This window comes from Dendrobates tinctorius, unplaced genomic scaffold (assembly GCF_039654945.1).
Source record: "Dendrobates tinctorius isolate UK_male_01 unplaced genomic scaffold, ASM3965494v1 ptg000022l, whole genome shotgun sequence".
Taxonomy (NCBI): Eukaryota; Metazoa; Chordata; class Amphibia; order Anura; family Dendrobatidae; genus Dendrobates; species Dendrobates tinctorius.
The window spans coordinates 79654819-79670163 of NW_027361690.1; the positions used below are offsets into that span (position 1 = coordinate 79654819).

The 15345-nt window shown below is 42.1% G+C and overlaps 1 protein-coding gene across 2 annotated transcripts in view; it reads left to right on the forward strand.

Annotated features, from left to right (window-relative positions):
* PGPEP1L (pyroglutamyl-peptidase I like) overlaps nucleotides 1–6098 on the forward strand; it is a 39283-nt gene extending 33185 nt beyond the window's left edge. For both annotated transcript variants that reach the window (XM_073568774.1, XM_073568773.1), the window contains exons 4-6: nucleotides 1068–1184; nucleotides 2093–2319; nucleotides 5718–6098. In XM_073568774.1, coding sequence (XP_073424875.1) covers nucleotides 1068–1184; nucleotides 2093–2319; nucleotides 5718–5886 — 513 coding nt within the window. In that variant the 3' untranslated portion in view covers nucleotides 5887–6098. The remainder of the gene's footprint in view (nucleotides 1–1067; nucleotides 1185–2092; nucleotides 2320–5717) is intronic.
* The last annotated feature ends 9247 nt before the right edge of the window (nucleotides 6099–15345 follow it).

Here is a 15345-nt window from a genome sequence, read left to right on the forward strand (position 1 = left end):
TGGTTATCAAGAATAGAGGGGTCCCCATGCGTTTTCCTTTTAAATATATGAAAAAACGGCATGGGGTCCCCACATTTTTGACAACCAGTCTTGCTAAAGCAGACAGATGGAGATTGGTATTCTCAGTCTTGTAGGGAACCATGGATATTGACCCACTCCACCAGCATAAAAATAGCATTCTGTAGCCGTTGTCGTTTTCCAGGACGTCCCTCCTGACAGCACCATGGAGGGCGTCCTTTTTTCTTTTTAACTGCAAATTGCCTTTTCGAAGAGGACTAGAAGTAGCGCCACCCATAGGAAGTAACAACCCTAGAAGTCAATGTTGACCCTTTAACAAGCCTTGTCACATGACTTGGGATAAAAGCCAAAACCTCAATTTGCCGACACTGTGTTTCGGAGTACTGCCCCTCGTCAGTGCACCCCATAAATGAAATGGTCTCTTTTCACTACACTAATGCCGATCATGTGGAGCTTGGATGCTAAATGTGGTTTAGGCACACTGTGGGGCTCAGAAGTGGGACATTTGGATTTGTAAGTGCAGATTTTGCCAGATTTCTCTTGGGGTGTGGGAGAATGAGCAATGTTGCTTTTCCATAAATTTTTGTGCTACCAGTAATATTGACACCCCCTATATTTCCGATAACGGGTCACGGACCTGAGTGGGAGGCTTGATTTTTGTAGACTGATTTGAAGCTTTTCTTGTTAGCAATTTGGAGTACAGGACATGTTGGCTAACTTAAGGCTGTGTTCAGTTATTCTGTGCTCTATGCTGAGCATTTAGATAGAGGTTTCCTTCTAAATCTCAAAAATACGTGATTCAGACAGAACCCCTGCGGATCCATTCACTATAATGAGACAACCAGAATTACTCTACACTCTGTCTGGCCTCTCTTCAGTGGTGTCCATTATTTTAGAGGTGCACAAAATTGCGGTTGACCCCGCTTTTGGGCATGACTAAAATAAGGACACTGCCGGATCATAGGCCAAAGTGACCCCTATCTGCCTCATTATAGGGAATTTTATGAAAATTTTTAATTTTACCATAATTCACTATTATCTTGTTGCAGGAGCTGGAAAAACTTGGACTTGGAGACGATGTTCAACTCAAGATCATGGAGCTTCCTGTACAATATAGCGAGGTAGAAAAGAAAGTCAATTGGATTTGGACAGAGTTGCAGCCACAGGTTGGTCTATCACATGCGCTATTAATCCAAGTTCTGTTCAAATGTGACAATTTAACAGTGTGTCATGCTTGAGCACAGATTTGGGGGTATTTTTTTGCTCCTAAATTTTGGTGCATTTTGTTGTGTATTGAAAGAGTTGTTCAGGCCTTTGCTAAAAGTCTGCAGTCACTGTCTTCCCAAAGCTAGTCTTTGCAGACCTCCTTACCTTATTCTCCCACCTTCTGTGGCACTTCCACAGTGCCCTTAAAACAAAGGTATCATTCTACTGCCCCATAAACAAAAATATCTTCCATGCTGTACCCCTGAATAAATAATTGCCCCTCACTGTACTTCCTGCACAAAATATCCTCTCCCCCACACCTCTACTCTCCAAAATTTTCCTCAAATATATTTGCGTCTGAAAGACACGGATACGTTTGACTATAAGGATAAGGAAGTGGCGTCTCCTGGACAGCTCTGGAGGCCGCATAAGATCCTCCGGTGGGCTTGTTCTATCAGAATGAATAAGGCTGTTTTGCACACAGGCCCCAGTTCCTCAAAGTTTTTGTCAGGTCGTAAAACACTTTGAAAAGTCAGTTTTTGCACAGCGTGAAGTTGCTCAAAAATTGAGCGACTTTTGGCGTTTCACACTTTAAACTCCCTGTTTATAGGTGGTTGGGGGGGATAACATACATTTGGCTACTACAGTTGGTGCATAATCAGAACATGCACGTCTTTTCATATATAGGAAACTAGAGTGCAGTGCGCTGTGCTATTCTTTCCTGTAAAATTAAAGTTGTTTTTCATCTAAATATATCTTTAAGATTATTATATGTCTTTGATCTATTTCATTCCTAAATGAGACTTCTAAACAACCTGCCTTTGATGGCGTTCGTTTCCTGTTATTCTTTGTTGGCAAAATCTACCAGCTGTCTGTTCATGTTGGAATGTCGGCTTCATCCAAAGCAATTGCCCTAGAGCAATGCGGAAGAAACAAAGGCTACGTGGAGCGAGACCTCAGCGGCGCTCACCCACAAGGAGGCTGCTGTTTGCTGGAAGGGCCGGAAAGAATAGAGTCTGCCGTTAATATGAAAAGCGTCTGCAAAAACATATCATGTCCAGGGGTCGATGTTATCCATTCCAGTGATGCTGGGAGGTAAGGGGAAAAAAAGTTCAGATCTATGCTTTGGCCATTTCTGGAAAGAGCAGCATAGTACAGTAATACCTAGGTTTATGTTTTTAGCATGAAACTGACCATACACTACACAAGTTTGTCTGCAACAGTTGTTGTCCTGGACAATACCAAATGCTAAAAGTTATGCAGCTGAAAAAATTAGTACTTGATCAATGGACTGTACTGAACTCTGATAATGTCAGATTTCATAGACATGCCAGTAGAGCTCTTCTCATCTAGCACACATCCTTACCTCTGTTAGGCCTTGCAACTCATCAGCCCCCAGTGACCATGCTATGGGAGGCCATAGCTGATTCACACTGATGGTGTGAGTTCAGCTCCTGAGCCCCCTTCATTGGTTATAACCTAGGGGGTAATGATTAGGAGTTTATAAATATATACATAGCACGGCCGTACATACCATGCATTCATACACAGTATTGTGTAAAAGAGGCTGTGTTTCTTAAGCGCTTCCACCGCGTTTTTGCCGCAGCAGAAACGCTTAGAAAAACGCATTCCCATGCAATCCTATGGGATTCCGCAGTTACTGTGCCCATGTTGTGAATGTGCCCATGCTGCGGATTTCCCGCTGCGGAATCGCATAGCAGTAAAATCCGCAGCATATCCATTCTTACTGCGGAATCACGGCCATTCTGCCAATCTCTAAAATATAATTATATTATACACACAAACAGCTGGGGAAATAAGTATTGAAGACAAAATAGATTTCCAAAGGTGCTATTGACATAAAATTCTCACCAGATGTCGGTAACAACCCATCCGATCCACACAGGCAATGAAATCAAACCATAGATGTCCATAAATTATGTGTAATAATGGGAAATTGCACAGGGAAAAAATATTGAATACGTGACAAAAGAGATGCAAAAAACCATGGAAAGTCATGACAACAGCTGAAGTCAGTAATCGAAAAGCAATCCTGCTACTTAGTCCAGAATAATATCAGCTGGTTCAACTGACTGCCTATAAAAAGGTGTCTCATTACCAATGTGCCACGCAAAAAAACAGTGAGCTGCCTCAAGACCTTTGCAACCTTATTGCTGCAAAACATACTTATGGCATTTGTTGCAGAGGAATTTCAAAACTACTGAATGCTCCAGTGAGCACTGTTGGTGTCATAATCTGGAAGTCGAAAGAACATAAATTTCACCGTAAACTGGCAACATTCAGGTGTTCATCACAAGATCTCAGACAGAAGAGTGAAAATAATCAGAATTGTCCAAGAGCCAAGGACCAGCTGTAGAGAGCTACAGAATAATAAAATCAGCAGGTACAATTGTTTCAAAGAAATGCTCTGAACTGCCATGTATGCACGCTCGCCACGCAAGACTCCATTGTGGAAAACCATGTAAAAGTACTTTTAAAAGTTTGCTCTACAACATTTAGACAAGCCTGTGAAATACTGGGAGAATATATAGGTGCTTCTCACAAAATTAGAATATCAAACAGTTAATTCATTTCAGTTCTTCAATACAAGAAGTGAAACTCCTATTATATAGTCATTACAAACAGAGTTATCTATTTCACATGTTTATTTCTGTTTATGTTGATTATTATGGCTTGGAGACAATGAAAACCCAAAAGTCATTATCTCAGTAAATGAGAATAATTAACAATAAACACCTGTACAGGCTTCCTAAGCATTTAAAAAGGTCCCGTAGTCTGTTTCAGTAAGTTCCACAATCATGGAGAAGACTGCTGGCTTGACAGATGTCCAGAAGGCAGACATTGACACACTCCACAAGGAGGGTAAGCCACAAAAGACCATTGATAAAGAAGCTGGCTGTACACAGAGTGCTGTATCCAATTATATTAATGGAAAGTTAAGTGGAAGGAAAGTGTGGTAGAAAAAGGTGCACAAGCAACCGGGATAACCGCAGCCTTGAAAGGATTAAAAAAAAAAAAGGCCATTCAAAAATTGGGGGAGATTCACAAGGAGCAGACTGCTGCTGGAGTCATTGCTTCAAGAGCCACGACACACAGATTTATCCAGAACATGGGCTACAAGTGTCACATTCCTTGTGTCAAGCCACTCATGACCAATAGACAATGCCAGAAGCGTCTTACCTGGGCAAAGGAGAAAAAGAACTGGACTGTTGCTCAGTGACCCAAGGTGGTGGTGTCAGATGAAAGCAAATTTTACATTTCATTTGGAAATCAAGGTCCCAGGGTCTGAGGGAAGAGTGGAGAGGCCACAATCCAATCTGCCTGAGGTCTAGTGTGAAGTTTCCACAATCCGTGATGGATTAGGGAACCATGCCATCTGCTGGTGTAGGTCCACTGTGTTTTATCAAGGCCAAAGTCAACGTAGCAGTCTACCTAGAAATTTTAGAGCACTTCATGCTTCCTTCTGCCAATAAGCTTTTTCGAGATGACAATTTCATTCTCAGCAGGACTTGACACCTGTCCACACTGCCAAAAGTACCAATACCTGGTTTAAAAACAACAGTATCACTGTGCTTGATTGGCCAGCAATCTCACCTGACCTTAGCCCCTTAGAGAATCTATGGGGTATTGTCAAGAGGAAGATGAGACACCAGACCCAACAGTGCAGACGAGCTGAAGGCTGCTATCAAAGCAACCTGGGCTTCCATAACACCTCAGCAGTGCCACAGGCTGATCACCTCTATGCCAGGCCACACTGATGCAGTAATTGATGCAAAAGGTGCCCCGACCAAGTATTGAGTGCATTTACTGAACATACATTTCAGTAGGCCAACATTTCGGATTTTAAAATCATTTTTCAAGCTGGTGTTATAAAGTATTCTAATTTACTGAGAATGCCTTTTGGGTTTTCATTGGCTGTAACCCATAATCATCAACATTAACAGAAATAAACACTTGGAATAGATCACTCTGTTTGTAATGACTCTATATAATGAGTTTCACTTTTTGTATTGAACTGGAAACTTTTTGATATTCCGATTTTGCGAAAAGCACCTGTAGTCTGGAAGGAACTAGAGGTCAGTGTTCATAGGAGCCCACGGGACTTTCAGGATTTGAAGAATGTTTGTGTAGATGAATGGGCCAAAATTGCACCTGAGTAACGCATGCGGCTAGTTCCTCCATACAGGTGTCTTGAAGCTGCCATTACCAACATACTCTTGTACGAAGTATTAATTACATGTTAGTAATTGTGTTCAATACGATTTACTTTGCCTGTGTGGATCGGATGGGTTGTTACTGACATCTGGCGAGAATACCATGTGAATAGCACCTTTAGAAATATATTTACTTAGAAAATCTGTGGCATGGTCAATACTTATTTACACACACCTTACTCTTGTAGACCATTTTGGTTATGAACTTATTAGGACTGAAATTCTAAAGACCATTTACTAATGCGTATGTCTTTGTAGGTACCTTTGTGACTATTCCTACTATATCTCCCTGCACTGTGGATCAGGGAAAGCAGTGTTTATTCATGTTCCACCATTAAGCGAAATCATAACAGCAGAAGTACTGGGAAATGCCTTGCGAATAATTATCCAAGAGACACTGAGACAGCTAAGCCACTTATGTGAATGATGGCAGAAAATATCCTGGTATAATCAATCATCAGGATCATGGTAGTACAAATCCATTTAGGGAATCTGAATAAAACAAAACCTGCATTTCTTTTTGTATAAATGATTCAATTTCTAAAAAAAAGTAATGTGTTAAAATGCAGGGGGTCAAATGCTCTCATCTCACTGATTTAAAAAAGAAAAATAAAAATCCAATGTTGGTTACATAAACAAGTGTAATGCCTTATTCGCAATTTATTTCAGGATACGGACCGATTATATTCTATGGAGCGCTTCACAGGTCAGCTCTTTTTTTTATTGACCATAGAAAAAAATGGGAGTCCTACTTTTACCCATTTTGCAGATAAAACAGTTAGCACGAATGTAGCAAGCATATTACATGTAAGAGGGTGAAAACTACGGCTATTAATGGACAAATGTCACATGCCACTCATATGCATGCATATATAGGGCCATGTCAGGGCCAACTGCGAATAAGCATGCTAGAAACAACAAACAGGCAGTCATAAGGTCCCATATAAAATGTAAACTTTATTAAATGCAAAATATAAAATAATGAACTAATAGGTACAATGGTGAAGGAGGGGAACAATTCACATACTTAATGGTTACACATTAAGAACGGGCTTACAGGACCAACTGTTATGAATGAGTCACCAGAGGAGGAGAAAACAAAAATACAAGCTAAGTCCAGAAAACCGGAGAGGTTGGCAGCTATCGGATTGCAGACCTCTGATCCTATACACCACAACTAACAGTAGCCGTGGGGGTGTTCCTACGGTGCCCTAGACCCCTCGTCACAGCCGGAGAACTACATAAGCCTAAAGAAGGAAAGGGGAAATCTAAACTGCCCCAGAGCAGACCCTAAAGCAATAGACAGCCCCCAACATGTATTGTCGGTGAAAAACAGATGAAAACACAGACAGAAGGACAGGCTGAGCAAACGATGGGGCCCAACTAACTAGATAGGACAGAAGAGATGCTGGCTGCAATCCGCAAAAAACCCTACCAAAAATGTCCCAACCGTCTGATAGGGAAAAAGGCCCTGAAGTCGCTAGACTTCAAAATCACTATATCAGCACTCAGGTATATTCTGAAAACAGAGCAAAGAGATCAACTGATCAGAGACAAAAATGGAATTCAGCCAGTCCCAACATGGACTGGCTGAATACAAACACTAAGGAAACCAGACAAAATCTCATGGAATAATAGCAGGGCAAAAAACTTAGCTTTTAGTAGACAGGAACTAAGCTGGATGCAAGAACTCAGAGCAGAATGGATCACCAGCAAACCCTGCAGGGCGTTCCCTGCCTTATATACACTCAAACTCCAGATGTCCAATCACACTCCGCCAGTTCAGATGACAGGTTCTTCCCATCCCAATCAATTTCACTACCTCTCTTCACCAGCAGAGGGAGTTCATCAGACATCAAAGGTGAAGGGGAGAATGAACTCGCAACAACCAACCACCCCTGCATCACCATAATGGCACATGAATAATGTGATAGATATCACAAAGACTGCAAGCATAACAAAGCTAGTGCTTACACAAACAAATGGTTAATACCATAAACAAGCAGCCATGAATAAATAGTCACGGTAAAATACCTGGTTGATGCACAAGTGGAGGACCGTCAGCCCTCCCCAACGCGCGTTTCGGAGAGCCAAGCTCCTTCCTCAGGGGTGTAAGGAGAGAGCGCATTTAGGATATATTTATGCAGCGCCAACTGGAAGTGTCTCATTGTCTTTCACAACGCGCTGCCTGTATACACCGCTGCGGCCAGCGTTTCCCCTGTCTGCCGACACCGGAAGCACGTGGGGCCCTACATGATAAAGTGCCAGGCATCGGTAGGAAATTAAGCTGACCGGGACAGGGGGAACAGCAGGCGCATGCGCAATGCAGATAACATACTAGCGGCCATTAAGGATAAGGGCAACAGAAAGGGCACACACAGAACAAAGAAAGTGTAACATAAAAAAATTTAGTATCTGCAAGAGAATTATTCATTTCATACTATAGAAAAAGCTGGCACAACATCAGCAAACAGTATGAATAAATAAACGGCAAGAAAGCCTATTGAAGTGACAATAATTATACAGCAAATTGCAGAGTGCATTATAAACTATATAAACCGCACTATAATGCTAGTTTAAACACTGCAAATGAAAGGAGGATTTATATAGGGAAAGGAATACAAACACTACACATTAGTCTGCCTTCTGGACATCTGCCTTCTGGACATCTGTAAAAATCATTACAAAAATGCATACAAATGATGATGAATAGTGCACATAAAAGGCTTCTACCAATACAGTTACAATATATAGGAATATATGTATGATACAAACAAACATTGTCAAAAAAGACATTAAACAATTATCTCCTCCCCTTAATTTCAATATGATGGATAAGAATTTAGGTTACATCATATAACCTCCTGTACATTATCACAAAATAGGAAGACGCTCAAAAAACGAACAATACATATGTAATATAACAAATCCATCAATAGACAGCAGACGTAGTTGAAGGCTCTCTCCACAGGGTACTTCAAAATTTCAAAACAATTCTTCGGTATGCAAGAAATTATACCAATATCCGAAAAACTAAACAAATAAAAAGAGGAAAAAATATTAAAGCCACGTAAGAACATATGTGCGAACAAAAAGCTGCACATTAATGCACAGCAGGCGGAGATCACAAAAAGGGAGCAAATTATATACTTTCATTAAGTCCATTCAGGTGGATGGTCTGTAATGTCCAAATCCACCTTGTTTCGAACTGGGCCAGGCATTTTGACAGATTCCCTCCCCTAATATTGATGTTAAGAGAATCAATGCCACGTACCCTTAACAGCGCACCATCACATTGATGGAATTCCCTGAAATGCCGTGGCAGGGTTTTCAGGGTGGAAGTGTCCGTGCATACACATGCCGCCTGTATCCCCCAACACGTGCTCTCTGATGCGAACTTTGAGTTGTCTAGTGGTCAACCCTACATATATTAGTCCTCATGGACAGGTGGCATAATATATAACGTACCTGGAAATACAAGATATACGTAATTTTATATTAAAGCGTTTGGTGCCGTCAAAGTTCGCAAAAGAGGTGCACCGCTCAATGTTGAGGCAGGCGATGCACCTGCCGCACAATCACCCCTAACTGGAGCGCTGTCAAGAAATGTTGGCATGGACTGGCCAATGTAGTGGCTACAGGTAAGTTGATCATGCAGGTTTCTGGCCCGCCTGAATGTGTTGGACGGATTATCCGGGAGAAATTTCTTGATGGTTGGGTCAACCTTCAATATGGGCCAACCCTTCTTAATAGCTGATCGCATTTTCTCATGTTGAGGGTGATAAGACAAGATGAATCTCGCCATACCATCCATTTTGGCCTTACGAGTTATACTTTTATATAGTAAGTTATTACGAACTGAATGTTTGGCACGGTGGTATGCTTATTTAATTAACCGCCTACTGTTCCCCTGCCTGGATTTCAAAGTCCTCATCTGTTGAACAGATATGGCGTAGGCGGAGGAATTGCCCTACAGTTATGGCCTTAATCATGTGGCGTGGATGGCAGGAAAAAGTATGGAGCAAGATGTTTGTTGCTGTTTTCTTACGGAAGATAATCTGAATTAAACCGGTTTTATCCTTCCTAATGGTGACATCCCGGAAATGGAAGGTATGGCGAGATTCATCACGTCATATCCTCAACATGAGAAAATGCAATCAGCTATTAAGAAGGCTTGGCCCATATTGAAGGTTGACCCAACCATCAAGACATTTCTCCCGGATAACCCGTCCATCACATTCAGGTGGGCCAGAAACCTGCGTGATCATCTTGCCCGTAGCCACTACATTGGCCAGTCCATGCCAACATTTCTTGACAGCGCTTCAGTTAGGGGTGGTTGTGTGCCATGTGGCAGGTGCACCTCTTTTGCGAACTTTGACGGCACCAAACGTTTTAATATAAAACGACGTGTATCTTGTATTTCCAGGTACGTTATATATTATGTCACCTGTCCATGTGGACTAATATATGTAGAGTTGACCACTAGACAACTCAAAGTTTGCATCAGAGAGCACGTGTTGGGGATACAGGCGGCATGTGTATGCACGGACACTTCCACCCTGAAAACCCTGCCACGGCATTTCAGGGAATTCCATCAATGTGATGGTGCGCTGTTAAGGGTACGTGGCATTGATTCTCTTAACATCAATATTAGGGGAAGGAATCTGTCAAAATGCCTGGCCCAGTTCAAAACAAGGTGGATTTGGACATTACAGACCATCCACCTGAATGGACTTAATGAAAGTATATAATTTGCTCCCTTTTTGTGATCTCCGCCTGCGGTGCATTAATGTGCAGCTTTTTGTTCACACATATGTTCTTACGTGGCTTTACTATTTTTTCCTCTTTTTATTTGTTTAGTTTTTCGGATATTGGTATAATTTCTTGCATACCGAAGAATTGTTTTGAAATTTTGAAGTACCCTGTGAAGAGAGCCTTCAACTACGTCTGCTGTCGATGGATTTGTTATATTACATATGTATTGTTCGTTTACTGAGCGTTTTCCTATTTTGTGATAATGTACAGGAGGTTATATGATGTAACCTAAATTCTTATCCATCATATTGAATTTGAAGGGAGGAGATAATTGTTTAATGTCTTTTTTGACAGTTTGTTTGTATCATACATATATTCCTATATATTGTAACTGTATTGGTAGAAGCCTTTTATGTGCACTATTCAATCATCATTTGTATGCATTTTTGTAGTGATTTTTACATATAGGGTGCTAATGTGTAGTGTTTGTATTCCTTTCCCTATATAAATCCTCCTTTTATTAAGTGTTTAAACTAGCATTATAGTGCGGTTTATAATGCACTCTGCAATTTGCTGTATAATTATTGTCACAAATAGGCTTTCTTGTCGTTTATTTATTCATACTGTTTGCTAATGTTATGCCAGCTTTTTCTATAGTATGAAATGAATAATTCTCTTGCAGATACTATATTTTTTTTATGTTACACTTTCTTTGTTCTGTGTGTGGCCGCTAGTATGTTATCTGCATTGCGCATGCACCTGCTGTTCCCCCTGTCCCGGCCAGCATCATTTCCTCCCGATGCCTGGCACTTGATCATGTAGGGCCCCACGTGCTTCTGGTGTCGGCAGACGGGAAACGCTGGCCGCGGCGGTGTATACAGGCAGCACGTTGTGAAAGACAATGAGGCACTTCCGGTTGGTGCTGCATAAATATATGCTAAATGCGCTCTCTCCTTACGCCCCCTGAGGAAGGCGCTTGGCGCTCAAACGCGTCGGGGTGGGTTGACGGTCCTCCACTTGTGCATTAACCAGGTATTTTACCGTGACTATTTATTCATGGCTGCTTGTTCATGGTATTAACCATTTATTTGTGTAAGCACTAGCTTTGATATGCTTGCAGTCTTTGTGATAATGGCACATAACTAATGTGATAGATATGCTGATGCAGGGCTGGTTGGTCCTGTAAGCCTGATTTTGATGTGTGACCATCAAGTATGTGCATTGTTCCCTTCCTTGACCATTGTACCTATTAGTTCATTGTTTTATATTTTGCATTTAATAAAGTTTACATTTTATATGGGACTGTTTGTTGTTTCTAAATAAAAGTTAGTGAAATCACGAAATCACCTCACCAAGTGCGTCCTAAAACTCAGGTCCAGATGGGCACATGGACCCTAGACGTTGGTGCAGCTTCATTGGGGACACGAGCAATCTCAGGAGCAGTAGGCCAGATGAAGTGGAATCCAGCAGGGATTAATGTAAGTTTAAGCACAGATGGTAGATCACACCAAACATGGGACGCTGGAGTCTCAATCCCAAGACACAGTTGTGTGTCTTAATTGGCCTTGGGAGATAATGTCATTGATCAATGCCAGGCAACTTGCAAAACCCAACATGGAACACAACAGAACAGTGGACCAAGTGTAAGGAAGCAGAGCCCGAGATACTTGGGACAGGTGTGTAACAACATAACAAGGAGTCACTCAAGTTAATGGCTCGTCATAAAAATGGGGCATGTCAGCCATAATAATCTACAGCAGGATCTGCAAAGTGTTCTGTGAACCTGTACTGTAGCCCCATTGCAGGTAAAATAAAGCATAACCGTTCCCCTCAACATCAATGGGTTGTCTAGATAATGCAAGTATGTACAGAGTCCTGCAGGGCAACGTGTTCTGGATAATCACTCTTTTTCCTGGCTCAAGAAAAACTTCTGCAGTCAAAATGTGATGGCAGATTGTGAAATCACAATAAAGTGCAAACGGTTAGGATTCCCTTACATGACCACACTGGAAATATGCAACTTGCACATTTAGAGAGTCATGTTCCGACTGAATTACTTGTTTCTCTCCATCTGCAGTCATTTCTGCAGAAATTTTTCTTGAACGCAGAATTCCCTACTGAAGTTTTTTTTTTCTTTTTTAGATTGGCACTGTAACCTAGATATTCCTTTAGGCTACTTTCACACATCAGGTTTTTTCCGAAAGGCAGGATCCAGTGTAAGTTTTGGAGAACTGAAGAAACGGATCCGGTTTTCTGCTGAATCCGTCTAGCAGGTTATGTCTGTTTCCTGGTGGCTGGCCAATTGGATCTGAGCATGCTCAATTTAAAAAAAAAAAAAAACACGGATCCGGCGCCCAGACTTCTATTGTGGGATAAAGCCGGAATCGCCGAATTGGCCGCTGTCCGGTTTTTCGCCGCAGACAAAAAAACGTTACTAGAGATGTTTTTTCCAGATGCCGGAATCAAAATTTTTGCCGGATCCAGCGAAAACCAGAAGAAATGGAAGGCCATGCGGCGCTAATACAATTTAATGAGAGAAAAACAGATCCGGCGCCTGATTTCACCAGATCCGATTTTTCTAAAAATAGCCGGATCCTGCCTATCGGAAAAAACCTGATGTGTGAAAGTAGCCCTACAGCTGTTACTTCCTTTTGGGAAGTTGGGCGATAACCAAGCGCTCACCAGTTCAGTAACCGTATATAGTTCACTTAGCTTTTTAACAAGTTTATCTGTCTAGACAGTGGACTATACGACACACAATGGAACTAATAACTTGATTAAGACCTGTAATAGGTTGAAACGTTGCTTGATGGCGGAATAAAAGTTGACATTGGAAATCATCATGCTGGATTGGACTCTATTTTTTTTCTTATGTATGCTGTGGAAACTCCAGGTTGGCTCCTTGGAATTTTAAACAAGCGTCCAGCTTAGTGAATGTTGTCAGCCCTCATTTTTTTTTCTCTGGAATGGAACTAGCAACTGTCATGGTGGCCATAGTGGTTGTAACCAAAACTTTGACATGTTAACATATAGGTCATCTTGGAGGGAATCTGTCACCCCCTGGGACATATATGACCTATTACTATGGGCATACAGGTAATAGAAATGTTACACTAGTCCTCTCTGTATGCCTCATATCAATGGTCTCTTCCAGGCTCCAGAGTGCAATGCCTGGAAGAAATCTGTCTCCTGTCTTCATTATCTTACCGGCTAGCTCCCTCCCATCAGCGTCCCAGTGCCCTGTGACATGTAATGGTGGACCCTGACTCCCGCACCTCTGCCCTGCAATAGCGTGACTATACAGTACCTATGCAGCCCTTCTATGGGGATTAGCTCCAGCATTCTTCTGCACAGGAATCCTATAGAAATAAAATACGATTTCTCAACTAGACCGCAAATATGAGGCATGCAGGACAGGTAGGACTATCACCTGTATGCCCATATTAACCCCTTAGTGACGGAGCCAATTTTTTAAAATTCTGACCAATGTCACTTTATGTGGTGATAACTCTGGAATGCTTCAACAAATCCCATTGATTGTTTTTTCGTGGCACATTATAATTTATGATAATGGTAAATTTAGGTCGATAAGTTTTATTTATAAAAAGTTTCAGAAATTGGACAAAAATGTAAAAAAATGGCAATTTTCTAAAGTTGAATGATTATCCCTTTAATCCAGATAGTCATATCACACAAAAACATTAATAACATTTCCCACATGTCTGCTTTAACATCAGCACCATTTTTAAAACGCCAATTTATTTTATTAGCCTTTTAGGAGGTTTAATAATGTAGCAGCTATTTTTCATTTTTTCAAGGAAACTTACAAAATTTATTTTTTTGAGGGACTTATTCAGGTTTGAAGTGATTTTGGGGGTCCTATATATTGGAAGACCCCAAAAGTGATACCATTTTAAAAACAGCACCCCCTGACAAATTGAAAACTGCTGTCAAAGTTTATTAACCCTTCAGGTGATTTTCAGGAATGCAAAGTGGTGTAGCCGGAATGAAAAAGTGTTTGTTTACCACCTAAATGTCACTAACTTCTGAACTGACCGCTACAGCCGGGAGACTCTAAAGGCCCCGTCACACATAGCAGCGATCTCGCTAGCGAGATCGCTGAGTCACAAGTTTTGTGACACAACAGCGATCTCACCAGCGAGATCGCTGTGTGTGACAGTGATCGGCCCCCCTGCCGGTATCGCTGATCGCTGCAAGAAACCTCTGGACATTTTTTTCGTCGCTGATCTCCCGCTGGCCAGCATGCATCGCTGCGTGTGACAGGCGGGAGACCGGCAATCAGCTGGTAACTAACGTACACATCGGGTATCCAAAGGACACGAGTCCCTTGGATACCCGATGTGTACGTTAGTTACCAGCGAGTTACAGGTGCCGCCGCCTCATGCTGGGGACCAGGAGCCCGCGGAGTGTGTACCTTAAGTTTGCCGCCGCACGCTGGGGACCAGGAGGCAGCAGGACGCCGCCAGGAGAGGCCGGGGATGCAGGCGCGCCCTCTGCTGGTGGAGGACTGGAACAGCAGGCACACTTGTCCTCTGCTCCCGGGCTCGCTCCTCACCTCGGCGTGCTGATCCGCTGGTGAAGCTGTCTGTGTGACAGCTCACTAGCGATCACATAGCGACTTACCAGCGATCCTGACACGTTGATATCGTTGTCGGGATCGCTGGTAAGTCGCTATGTGTGACTCCAGCTTAAGGCCGCTATTTGGCCATGAACTGCTATCTCAAACATCAGGACCACACAATCATGATCTCGGTGTGTCAATTAGATTAAAGTTCAAGCCCCCACAATCTATTAACCATTTATTTAATGTAGTCACTTTTGACAGCAGCAACGATGGTTCCAACACTAATCATTTGTGATACAGCAAGTTGTCAGCTATAGTGTAAAGCCGACAGCTGCTGGGTTGTCACCTGTATAGGGATGATATTCCCTTATATCTCAGGTCAGTAAAAAGACGTATTGGCTGTCACTAAGGAGTTAATAGGTCATATGCCCCGGTGTGGGGGGACAGATTCGCTTGAAAGGGTTTTTCCTATGTCCTGTCTTGTGTAGCACACTGCGCACACCCCACTTTCCTGCTTGCTCAGGGCAGTGTGCTCTTGATGATTTA